Genomic DNA, 12,668 nt, shown 5'->3' with positions numbered 1-12,668 from the left:
GCCACTTTACTTCAACCTGGGTGATAAAGTGAGACTCTGTCTCCAAAAAAATAAACCAATAAATTCATGTACATGTTTGGGTGCCTGTTTTTAATTTTGGGAGGAGGGTATTATGTAGGAGTGCAGAGTCATATGGTAAATCTTTAATATTTTGAAGAGCAGCCAAACTGTTTTCCATAGTGGTTGAGCCATTTTACATTACCACCAGCAATGCACCAGGGTTCCCTTTCCCCACATCTTTGCCAACAGTTATTTTAAGTTTTTATTTCTTTCTAAAATAGCCATCCTTGATGTTATCAAGTGGTGTCTCATTGTGGTTTCAGTTTACACTTTGCTGAAGGCTAATGATGTTGAACCTCTTTTTTTTTTTTTGACGGAGTCTCAGTCTGCCGCCGAGTAGCTGGGATTACAGGCACCCGCCACCATGCCCTGCTAATTTTTGTATTTTAAGTAGAGATGGGGTTTTGTCATGTTGGCCAGGCTGGTCCCAAACTCCTGACCTCAGGTGATCTGTCTGCCTGGGCCTCTCAAAGTGCTAGGTTCAAGTGATTCTCCTGCCTTAGCCTCCCGAGTTCAAGCGATTCTCTTCCCTTAGCCTCCCGAATAGCTGGGATTACAGGCGCCTGCCACCACACCCTGCTAATTTTTGTATTTTTAGTAGACATGAGGTTTTGCCATTTTGGCCAGGCTGGTCTCAAACTCCTGACCTCAGGTGATCCACCTGCCTCGGCCTCTCACAGTGCTGGGATTACAGGTGTGAGCCACTGTGTCCGACCGTTGAACATCTTTTCATATACTTATTGGCCATTTGTGTAACTTTGTTTGGAGAAATGTCTATTCAAGTCCTCTGTCTGTTTTAAAAAATTGGTTTTAGGCCGGGTGCGGTGGCTCACTCCTGTAATCCCAGCACTTTGGGAGGGTGAGGTGGGTGGATCACCTGAGGTCAGGAGTTCGAGACCAGCCTGGCCAACATGGTGAAACCTCATCTCTACTAAAAATACGAAAGAAATTAGCCAGGTGTGGTGGCGTGTGCCCATAAACTCGGGAGCTGAGGCAGGAGAATCGCTTGAGGGAGGCAGAGGTTGCAGCGAAACAAGATTGACCACTGTACTCCAGCCTGAAGGATACAGAGAGACTCAGTCTCCAAGAAAACAAACAAAAAACACAAAAAAAATTGGTTCTATTGTTGAGTTATAAATGTTCTTTGTATATTTTGGGTAGTAGACACTTATCAGATACATGGTTTGCAAATATTTTCTTCCATTCTGTAGGTTGTTTTTTTCACTTTCGTTTTTTTTTTTTTTTTTGAGATGGAGTCTCACTCTGTCGCCCAGGCTGGAGTGCAGTGGCGTGATCTCGGCTCGCTGCAACCTCCACCTTCCAGGTTCAAGTGATTCTTCTGCTTCAGCCTCAGCCTCCCAAGTAGCTGGGACTACAGGCGTGCACCACCATGCCTGGCTAATTTTTGTATTTTTAGTAGAGACGGGGTTTCACCATGTTGGCCTGGCTGATCTCAAACTCCTGACCTCAGGTGATCTGGCCAGCTTGGCCTCCCAGAGTGTTGGGATTATAGGCATGAGCCACTGCGTCGGGCCTACTTTCTTAATAACGTCCTTTGCTGCACAAAAGTTTTTCATTTTGTGGAAGTCCAATTTATGTTTTCTTTTGTCTTTCATATCACCTTAGTTTTTGAAGCATAATTGTACTGAATATAAAATTCTTGGTTGACAGTCTTTTTAGCACTTTGAATGTGTCCTCTTATGGTTGCCTCTGGGCTTCCTTGGTTTCTGATGAAAAATCAGCTGTTACTCTTATTGAGGGTTCCTCATATCGGATGAACTGCTTCTCTTTTGCTGCTTTTGGAATTGTTTCTTTGTCTTTGACAGTTTGATAACAGTGTATCTAGGTGTGAACCTCTTTAACTTTATCCTACTTGTCATTTGTTGAACTTATTGGATGTATAGATCTATATTTTTCATAAATTTGGGAGGTTTTCAGCTATCGTTTATTTATTTATTTTTTTGAGACAGAGTCTCGCTCTATCACTCAGGCTGGAGTGCAGCGGTGTGGGCTTGACTCACTGCAACCTCCACCTCCCAGATTCAAGCGATTTTCCTGCTTCAGCCTCTCAAGTAGCTGGGATTACAGGCTTGCACCACCATACCCAACTAACTTTTGTATTTTTAGTAGAGATGGGGTTTTACCATGTTGGCGCGGCTGGTCTCGAACTCCTGACCTCGAGTGATCTGCCCACCTTGGCCTCCCAAAGTGCTGGGATTACAGGTGTGAACCACCGTGCCTGGCCTCAGCTATTATTTATTTAACAATTTTTTCTGCCCATTTCTCTTCTTCTGAGACTCCATTATGCATACAATGGTATAACTTAAGTGTCCCATAAATCTTTTAGGTTCTGTTCATTTCTCTTTATTCTTTTTTCTTTCTGTTTCTCAGACTGGACAAATTGACGTTATCTTCAAGTTTACCGATTCTTTCTTTTTCCTGCTCAAATCTTTGGTTGCGCCCCTCTAGTGACTCTTTGATTTTAGTTATTGTATTTTTCCTTTTCTTTTTCTTTTCTTTTCTTTTTTTTTTTTTGAGACAGAGTCTCACTCTGTTGCCCAGGCTGTAGTACAGTGGCACTGCCTCTTCCGCCTCCAGGGTTCAAGTGATTCTCCTGTCTCAGCCTCCTGAGTAGTTGGGATTACAGGCGTGCACAACCACGCCCGGCTAATTTTTGTATTTTTAGTAGAGATGGGGTTTCGCCATGTTTGTCCGGCTGATCTCGAACTCCTGACCTCAGGTGATCTGCCCACCTCAGCCTTCCAAAGTGCTGGGATTACAGTCGTGAGCCACTGCACCCAGCCTTAGAATGTTAGTTCTAACAGTTTTTTTGCCAGTTTCTTTATTGCTTTTATGTTGGGATGGACTTTGGGACTGCCTTACTCTGCCTTTTTTTGCTGATGTTATCCTATGTTTATATGATCCCATAGATTCTGATTCTGGATCTGACTCAGATTCTGATCAAGAGAATGCTGCCTCTGGCAGTAATGCCTCTGGAAGTGAAAGTGATCAGGATGAAAGAGGTGATTCAGGACAACCAAGTAATAAGGAACTGTTTGGAGATGACAGTGAGGACGAGGGAGCTTCACATCACAGTGGTAGTGATAATCACTCTGAAAGATCAGACAATAGATCAGAAGCTTCTGAGCGTTCCGACCACGAGGACAATGACCCCTCAGATGTAGATCAGCACAGTGGATCAGAAGCCCCTAATGATGATGAAGACGAAGGTCACAGATCTGATGGAGGGAGCCATCACTCAGAAGCAGAAGGCTCTGAAAAAGCACATTCAGATGATGAAAAATGGGGCAGAGAAGATAAAAGTGACCAGTCAGATGATGAAAAGATACAAAATTCTGATGATGAGGAGAGGGCACAAGGATCTGATGAAGATAAGCTGCAGAATTCTGACGATGATGAGAAAATGCAGAACACAGATGATGAGGAGAGGCCTCAGCTTTCCGATGATGAGAGACAGCAGCTATCTGAGGAGGAAAAGGCTAATTCTGATGATGAACGGCCAGTAGCTTCTGATAATGATGATGAGAAACAGAATTCTGATGATGAAGAACAACCACAGCTGTCTGATGAGGAGAAAATGCAAAATTCTGATGATGAAAGGCCACAGGCCTCAGATGAAGAACACAGGCATTCAGATGATGAAGAGGAACAGGACCATAAATCAGGTAATACATTTATGAGAACCAGAATGGCTCAGAAAGAAGCATTCAGCTACAGCAGGGACCCATTTAGTCTTCTTTCATTCCCATCTTTGTTACCCTGTTTTTTCTCTTCTGTCCCTCCCTTTCAAACTTTTCTAACTCTAAAATACATTTTGCTTCTTTTAAATCTTTCTAATCTACTTATTCTTTCTTACTGCTTTCCCTTCCATTTGTTCATTGATGGGTCTGGGGAAAAACAATTTAAAGAGGACTTAAAATTGAGTCTTAGAGAGACGGATATGGTGTAAGAAGAGCTACATAATGAGTTAAGTTGGTTCCGTTTCTGTGGATAACTGAAGAGCATGCCTCGTGTGAGAGAATAGATTAGCCTGGGGAAAAAACAATCCCATTGAAGTGTCCCCCCCACAGAGCAGCTGTACTGAGATGTGGGCACCATTGCTGCCGTTCAGCTTTTTGAGATCCAAAATTTGATCATCCAGAGATGGTCAAGCTCTAAGGAGTTTACTCAAACTAGTCAAATTTACAAGATATTAATATATAAAATGGAATTGCAAAATTGTTTCAAGAGGCTCAGTTATTTCTCCCTTATCATCATATGTTTCCCCAGGGGCAAATCTACAGTGGATGCCAAATTATAATAATCAGGAGGTTGCCTGGGGAGTGTAATATGTAGAAAGTGCAAACATGGCTGGGTGATCTTAGTGGACAGTGTCACTGAGCCAAGACAGATTGATGTGCATATCCTCACCCTACAGAGACGAGCTAGGATTAAAGCACTCATTCCCTAAAGACTACAGGAGGCATACACCTGAACTGTGGTCCTGGACCCTGCTTTTATCATTGCCATTTAGACTATTCTGCTCAAGTTAACACATTCTTCATATAGAATGTATAAAGAATTAGAGATCATATTTCTTTGTATTATATAAAAGTTACCTTAATTGAGTTGAAGTCTTCCTGAAGTGATACATGGATTGCTTCATTTCCATAGGTGATTGATTATATTAATTATATTTTGATCCTATCTTCTTAGCTTAAATAGCATCTAACACACACCTCACAGGACAGCATTCAAAAACCACATCTTGGTGTTATTAGAAGAGGAGAGCAGCATATTTCCAGAGATGAATATAGATCTGTGTAGACTATGGGACTGCAGTAAGTTTTGAATAACTAAATCAGAGTAGAGGCTTTTTTTTTTTTTTAATACTTTAAGTTCTAGGGTACATGTGCACAACGTGCAGGTTTGTTACATAGGTATACATGTGCCATGTTGGTTTGCTGCACCCATTAACTCGTCATTTACATTAGGTGTATCTCCTAATGCTATCCCTCCCCCAGCCCCCAACCCCCCGACAGGCCCTGGTGTGTGATGTTCCCCACCCTGTGTCCAAGTGTTCTCATTGTTCAATTCCCACCTATGAGTGAGAACATGTGGTGTTCGGTTTTCTGTCCTTGTGATAGTTTGCTGAGAATGGTGGTTTCCAGCTTCATCCATGTCTCTCATGTCCCTGCAAAGGACATGAACTCATCCTTTTTTTTTTTCTTTTTTTTTTTTTTTTGAGACGGAGTCTCGCTCTGTCGCCCAGCCTAGCCTGGGAGTGCAGTGGCGTGATCTTGGCTCACTGCAAGCTCCGCCTCCCAGGTTCACGCCATTCTTCTGCCTCAGCCTCACGAGTAGCTAGGACTACAGGCGCCTGCCACCATGCCCGGCTAATTTTTTGTGTTTTTAGTAGAGATGGGGTTTCACCGTGTTAGCCAGGATGGTCTCGATCTCCTGACCTCATGATCCACCTGCCTCGGCCTCTCACAGTGCTGGGATTACAGGCGTGAGCCACCACGCCCGGCCACTCATCATTTTTTTTTTTTTGAGACGGAGTCTGTCACCCAGGCTACAGTGCAGTGGCACGATCTTAGCTCACTGCAACCTCCACCTCCTGGGTTCAAGCAATTCTTCTGCCTCAGCCTCCTGAGTAGCTGGGATTACAAGCATGCACCACCACACCCAGCTAATTTTTGTATTTGTAGTAGAGAGGAGGTTTCACCATGTTGGTCTGGTTGGTCTCAAACTCCTGACCTCAGGTGATCTGCCCACCTTGGCCTCCCAAAGTGCTGGGATTACAGGCAAGAGCCACCATGCCCGGCCAAAAGTAGGGTTGTTTTTACGGTTATCGGAAAGAATCTTTAAGGCTCGTGTACTACATCCCAAATACTAGCAGACCAAGTCAAGGGCAGGGTCATAGTAGGGAACCTTGTGGCTGGTCATCGTGCTTATCTCTTACTAGTTCAACAGTGGTTCCATTGATTTTTGTGAAGTTTTTACGTAAACAATTGGACCTTCTAGAAATAATGATATATATGTCAGTTCCTTTCTAATATTTTTACCTTTTTTTCTCTGAAATTTGTCTTAGGTAAATTTGATAATAAGTTTTAGTGCTACTTTTCTCATTTCTACCAAGTTTTTCTATTTGCAGAAGCCAATATTTATTTATTTATTTATTTATTTATTTATTTATTTGAGACAGAGTCTCACTCTATCGCCCAGGCTGGAGTGCAGTGGTGAGATCTTGGCTCACTGCAACGTCCATCTCCCATATTCAAGCGATTGTCCTGCCTCAGCCTCCTGAGTAGCTGGGACTACAGGTGCACGCCACCACACCCGGCTCATTTTTGTATTTGTAGTAGAGATGGGTTTCACCATGTTGGCCAGGCTGGTCTTGAATTCCTGACCTCAAGTGATCCACCCACCTCGGCTTCCCAAATTGTTGGGATTACAGGAGTGAGCCACCACGCCTGGCGCCAGTATTTATTTTAAGAATTCTATTTTTTAAATCAACACACACTAGAGTTGATTTTTTTTTTGGCGGGGCGGGGGCGGTTCTGCATGTAAGCTCTATTCATGTTAACATATCTATAGATTTGTATAACCACCATCACAATCAGGATACAGAATAGATGTTACCCTGAAAAACTCCCTTATGCTATCTGTTTTGAGTCACATCTTTCTGCCATCCCTAAACCCTGGCACCTACTGGTGTCTTTTCTGTCACTATACTTTTGGCTTTTTGAAAATGTCATATAAATAGAGTCATACAGTAAATATGTAGTCTTTCAGATTGGCTTCTTTAACTTGGCATATAGCATTTTTGATTCATCCAGTTGGTTACATGTATCAGTAGTTCATTCCTGTTTATTGCTGAGTAGTAGTCCATTGTATGGGTGTATCACAATTTGTTTATCTCCAATATTGCTTTTAAAACACAAAATTCAACTAAGGCGACTGATTATGCAGAACTTCTAATTCTACCCTTATAGAATCTGCAAGAGGCAGTGATAGTGAAGATGAAGTTTTACGAATGAAACGCAAGAATGCAATTGCATCTGATTCAGAAGTGGATAGCGACACTGAGGTGCCAAAAGGTACCCCTATTATTATTATTTTTTATATATATATATGTATATTTCCATACCTTTCTGCATTTAATTGTAGTGCATTTCTAACCCTGAGTGTTTATCCCAGATCGCAAGACCCACAGAAAAAGTGTGGATACACTCAGTGTACCCAGAGAAGTTATATAGCTATGAGAAGCTGCTCATGCTTAATTAGTTGAATAAGAACTTGTTTCTTTGTAGTTTTTTTTTTTTTTCTTCCCGAGACAGGGTCTCGCTCTGTCACCCAAGCTGGAGTGCAGTGGCGCAAGCTCAGCTTACTGTAACTGCTGCCTCCTGGGTTCAAGCAATTCTCCTCCCTCAGCTTCCTGAGTAGCTGGAATTACAGGAACGTACCACCATGCCTGGCTAAATGTTTTGTATTTTTAGTAGAGATACAGGGTTTCACTGTGTTGGCCAGGTTGGTCTTGAATTCCTGATCTCAAGTGTTCCGCCCACTTCAGCCTCCCAAAGTGCTGGGATTACAGGTGTGAATCACTGCGCCCAGTCTGTTTATAGTTAGAGTGAATTCATTATTAGGGGGCTGGCCTTCTTATTGGGGTGGAGGTTACAATGTCCATTCTTCAGTTTGAATAATGACAGTCTCAGTGTTTTGTTCCTAAGTTCTTAACAGATGAAGAAACTGATTCTTTGAGCTGTGAGTTAGATGAAGAGCTCATAAAAACCCAGTGTTGGCCAGGTGCAGTGGCTCACGCCTATAATCCCAGCACTTTGGGAGGCCAAGGTGGGTGGATCACTTGAGGCCAGGAATTCAAGACCAGCCTGGCCAATATGGTGAAACCCTGTCTGTACTAAAAATACAGAACATTAGCGGGGCGAGGTGGTATGCATCTGTAGTCCCAGCTACTCGGGAGGCTGAGGCACGAGAATCGCTTGTACTTGGGAGGCGGAGGTTGCAGTGAGCCGAGGTCACACCACTACACTCCAGCCTGAGCAAGAGTGAGACTCTGTCTCAAAACAACAACAGCAACACCACCACCTACCACCACCACCACCACCACCACCACCACCACCACCACCACCTGGTATTGTAAGTTGGAAGGATGAAAGTAGTTCTACCAGCCAGGTGTGGCAGCTTCCTTTTTCCTGCCTTAGCCTCCCAAGTAGCTGGGATTACAAGCACCCATCACCACGCCCGGCTAATTTTTGTATTTTTAGTAGAGATGGAGTTTCACCGTGTTGGTCAGGCTGGTCTCAAACTCCTGACCTCAAGTGATCCACCCGCCTTGGCCTCCCAAAGTGCTGGGATTACAGGCGTGAACCACTGTGCCTGGACTGTAATTTTGAATCTGGGATAGACGTACGGAAAATAGGTGTCTGTGGAGTGCTTCAGCCCCAACTTTGAGCATCTAGACTTTAGGAAACATTTGGGCTCCTGGGGAATAAAGGAAGGTGGGAGAACAAGGATGGTGAAAATGAAAGGAGAAATAAGTGCCTCCTGTGCAGCTTGCCTTTCACTAGATTTGCCCCCTTCCCTCTCCCCACACTGTCTTTTTGGGTCTTTTGAGAGCCAGGCTCAGCATTATGTTTTGGGTGGTTTTCTGATGCTGGTCCAGAAACCTTGGGAATGTGCTGAAGTGATGAGCTGTGAAGAACCTTAGTTACAGATAGTAACACTAATGCCTTTTTCCTTCTGCATTGAAGATAATGGTGGAACCATGGATCTATTTGGAGGTGCAGATGATATCTCTTCAGGGAGTGATGGAGAAGACAAACCACCTACTCCAGGACAGCCTGTTGTAAGTCAATTACTAACATGAACTTATTCAAGGCCAAGTATAAAGTTTCAAAGGTGAAGAGTCTCCTTTATTCTAAGAAAGCAAGTTGATAACTGAATTCTAGTACAAAAATACAATGAACAGATGACTTTCTTCATTATGTAGGGAGCTCTTGGTTATAAGGGGAATGGAAATAATTGCCAAACATGAGGTTGGTGTCATGCCTTAGGGGACTGAACTGTGAGGACTTGTGATTTGAGAACCATTGACTTGAATGTTTTTCTTGCTCATGCCAAGAAGTGTCTGCTGTGTTGATAATCTTCTCTGGTTTTAATTGATAGAGTGACTTCATATTAAAGTGTTAATTTCACACTTTTGTTGATGAGTGTTTGGAAGATAGATTTATCATAAAGGAGATAGTTTCTTGAACTGAGGTATCCAAATTGATCTTGTTTCCCATTTTGTGTGTGGGTGGGTTCAGATGGGGACTGGGGGCTTCTTTAGTCCTAAAGTGATATCTAATTATGTTTCTTGCACCCCAGAGTAATTAAAGGGTGGAGGTTGAAGGAAGCCATTTCTAAGCTCCCATCAAGCTCCAAACTTCTGATTCTTTCACTAGGATGAAAATGGATTGCCTCAGGATCAACAGGAAGAGGAGCCAATTCCTGAGACCAGAATAGAAGTAGAAATACCCAAAGTAAACACTGATTTAGGAAACGACTTATATTTTGTTAAATTGCCCAACTTTCTCAGTGTAGAGCCCAGGTAAGGAAATCCATTAAAATTTTTTCAGGATGTTGAATAGAAATACATAGAATGTTTATTTTTCTTATTTCGCATTGAGTTTACAAATCACAAAAATGGAAAATTGATCATGTATCTCTGAAAAAATTAGTCAAGCACATCCTGAGATAGAAAAAATATGTATTGGTAGGGGAGGCTTTTATTTTATTTTATTTTATTTTATTTATTTATTTTTTTTGAGACGGAGTCTCGCTCTGTCGCCCAGGCTGGAGTACAGTGGCCGGATCTCAGCTCACTGCAAGCTCCGCCTCCCGGGTTCACGCCATTCTCCTGCCTCAGCCTCCCCAGTAGCTGGGACTACAGGCGCACACCACCTCGCCCGGCTAGTTTTTTTTGTATTTTTTAGTAGAGAGGGGGTTTCACCGTGTTAGCCAGGATGTTCTCGATCTCCTGACCTCGTGATCCACCCATCTCGGCCTCCCAAAGTGCTGGGATTACAGGCTTGAGTAGGGGAGGCTTTTAATGCTATAACTGTTTTGAGCAGTTTGATACTTTCTTATGAATTAACAGACACCACAGGTCTTCAAGATATTTTTTTAACTAGTACAACCTTGAAAAGGCTGAAATTGAAAGTGATGAAATTTGCTAGAGAAATGCCAGTGTCCATTGTAGCAACTATTGTTGGTCTAGAAAAGGTAATGGTTTTGGACAATTAGTGTTTGATGGGTATTATTTACTAAGTTTATTCAAACTCTTGTGCTTTAAAAATTTTTTTTTCCACAGGCACGATGATGTTGAAAACTAGAGCATATGTTGCCTATTCTTTGGCAGAATTACATAATAAGAAGAAAGGATATTTTGAATATTTACCCTTGCTTGTACTTTATTTCAAGCAATATGTATTAACAACAAGTTTTAAGAAGTAAAATTATTGGCTGGGCATGGTGGTTCACGCCTGTAATCCCAGCACTTTGGGAGGCCGAGGTGGGTGGATCACCTGAGGTCGGGAGTTTGAGACTAGCCTGACCAACATGGAGAAACACCCTGTCTCTACTAAAAGTACAAAATTAGCCAGGCATGGTGGCACATTCCTGTAATCCCAGCTACTCGGGAGGCTGAGGCAGGAGAATCACTTGAACCCGGGAGGTGGAGGTTGCAGTGAGCCGAGATCGTGCCATTGCATTCCAGCCTGGGCAACAAGAGCAAAACTCATCTCCAAAAAAAGAGAAAAGTAAAATTACTACTTCCTTGAAGTTAAGCATGAAGATATTGATCATTATGATTTTAAAAATTATATTATGATTTTTTGATATAATGGTATTTATTAATAGAGATGTTATTACATAGCAGTAATATTCTTTATAAAATATGATTAATAGTTTATTTGGAAAACAATTTGTAGACCTTTTGATCCTCAGTATTATGAAGATGAATTTGAAGATGAAGAAATGCTGGATGAAGAAGGTAGAACCAGGTTAAAATTAAAGGTACCATTTCATGCTTTTTCCTTTTTTTTCTTTTATAAAGTAAAACCTGGAGAACTAACTTGAAACTTGAGCTTTTGAAAGTGATTTTTTTTAGGCCGGGCGCGGTGGCTCAAGCCTGTAATCCCAGCACTTTGGGAGGCCGAGGTGGGCGGATCACGAGGTCAGGAGATTGAGACCATCCTGGCTAACACGGTGAAACCTCGTCTCTACTAAAAATACAAAAGATTAGCCGGGCATGGTGGTGGGTGCCTGTGCTACTCGGGAGGCTGAGGCAGGAGAATGGTGTGAACCCGGGAGGCGGAGCTTGCAGTGAGCCGAAATCCAGCCACTGCATTCCAGCCTGGGAGACAGTGAGACTCTGTCTCAAAAAAAAAAAAAAAAGAAAGTGATTTTTTCACCTAACACTTCACTATATGGCTGTGTTCTTTTGATTGCTTTTGTTGACTATTAGGAGAAAATTTGTTGTACTAAATTCCCATTAATGCTTCTCTTTGATACCTCATACCATCTGGTCACACTATCCAAGGAGAGCCTCTAATCTTTTAAGTAAGGAGGCTGTAGGTTGAGTAGAAGTTTCATCTTTTTATTTTGAGACGTGGTCTTACTCTGTCATTCAGGCTGGAGTACGGCGGCACAAACACAGCTCTTGGCAGCCTCAATGTCCTGGGTTCAAGTGATCTTCCCATCTCAGCCTCCTGAGTAGCTGGGACTACAAAAAACATGCCACCATGCCCAGCTTTTGTTTTTTTTTCCCCGTAGAGATGAGGTCTTAGCTGTGTTGCCCAGGTTTATCTTGAGCTTCTGAGCTCAAGTGATCCTCCCGCCTTTACCTCCCAAATTGCTGGGATTACAGGTGTGATCGCTACTGCACTTGGCCAAGTAGACATTTTAGAATTGAGTTGTACAAGGGAACAAGAGGTGGTTGAATGCATGATACTGAAACTGGAATTATGCATTTTCAGTTCTTAAATCTGAAGGATTTCCCATAAATTTCTTATTTTCCAGTGGGTATATATATATTTTTTGAGATGGAGTCTCGCTCTGTCGCCCAGGCTAGAGTGCAGTGGCACAATCTTGGCTCACTGCAACCTCTGCCTCCTGGGTTCAAGTGATTCTCCTGCCTCAGCCTCCCAAGTAGCTGAGATTATAGGTGCGCACCACCATGCCCAGCTAATTTTTGTATTTTTAGTAGAGACAGGGTTTCACAATGTTGGCCAGGTTGGTCTTGAACTCCTGACCTCAGGTGATCCACCCACCTCGGCCTCCCAAAGTGCTGGGATTACAGGTGTGAGCCACCACACCCGGCCTTGGTACCTTAAATAGTATTAAATTGTTAGAAAGGGATAGTCTGGTATTTTTTAGGTGCTGAATTTTTATATTTTTAATAGTACCATCTCTTCAATGTGGTGGATTAACAACTACCTAAATAACCTTGGTATAAGATGGTTTCTATCCAAAAACTTTTCAGTAGACTTCACTACTCCTCTTAATGGAAATGCAAATCAAATAAGAAAATTGAGATAAAC

General features: G+C 42.5%; 2 protein-coding genes across 4 annotated transcripts in view; one reads left to right on the top strand and one right to left on the bottom strand.

The window, feature by feature from the left end:
• LEO1 (LEO1 homolog, Paf1/RNA polymerase II complex component) overlaps positions 1-12,668 on the top strand; it is a 39,288-nt gene that overhangs the window by 7,628 nt on the left and 18,992 nt on the right. For 2 of the 3 annotated variants that reach the window (XM_025389922.1, XM_025389923.1), the window contains exons 2-6: positions 2,991-3,746; positions 7,059-7,163; positions 8,838-8,932; positions 9,531-9,676; positions 11,058-11,142. In XM_025389922.1, coding sequence (XP_025245707.1) covers positions 2,991-3,746; positions 7,059-7,163; positions 8,838-8,932; positions 9,531-9,676; positions 11,058-11,142 — 1,187 coding nt within the window. The remainder of the gene's footprint in view (positions 1-2,990; positions 3,747-7,058; positions 7,164-8,837; positions 8,933-9,530; positions 9,677-11,057; positions 11,143-12,668) is intronic. The other variant, XM_025389925.1, reaches the window with a different exon arrangement.
• The window catches only part of MAPK6 (mitogen-activated protein kinase 6), a 114,022-nt gene that overhangs the window by 96,401 nt on the left and 4,953 nt on the right, over positions 1-12,668 (bottom strand). The window lies entirely within an intron of this gene.

The sequence above is a fragment of the Theropithecus gelada genome, chromosome 7a (assembly GCF_003255815.1).
Source record: "Theropithecus gelada isolate Dixy chromosome 7a, Tgel_1.0, whole genome shotgun sequence".
NCBI classification, from domain to species: domain Eukaryota; kingdom Metazoa; phylum Chordata; class Mammalia; order Primates; family Cercopithecidae; genus Theropithecus; species Theropithecus gelada.
Note: the sequence above shows the minus strand (reverse complement) of the source record. Positions and strands in the feature narration are given on the sequence as shown.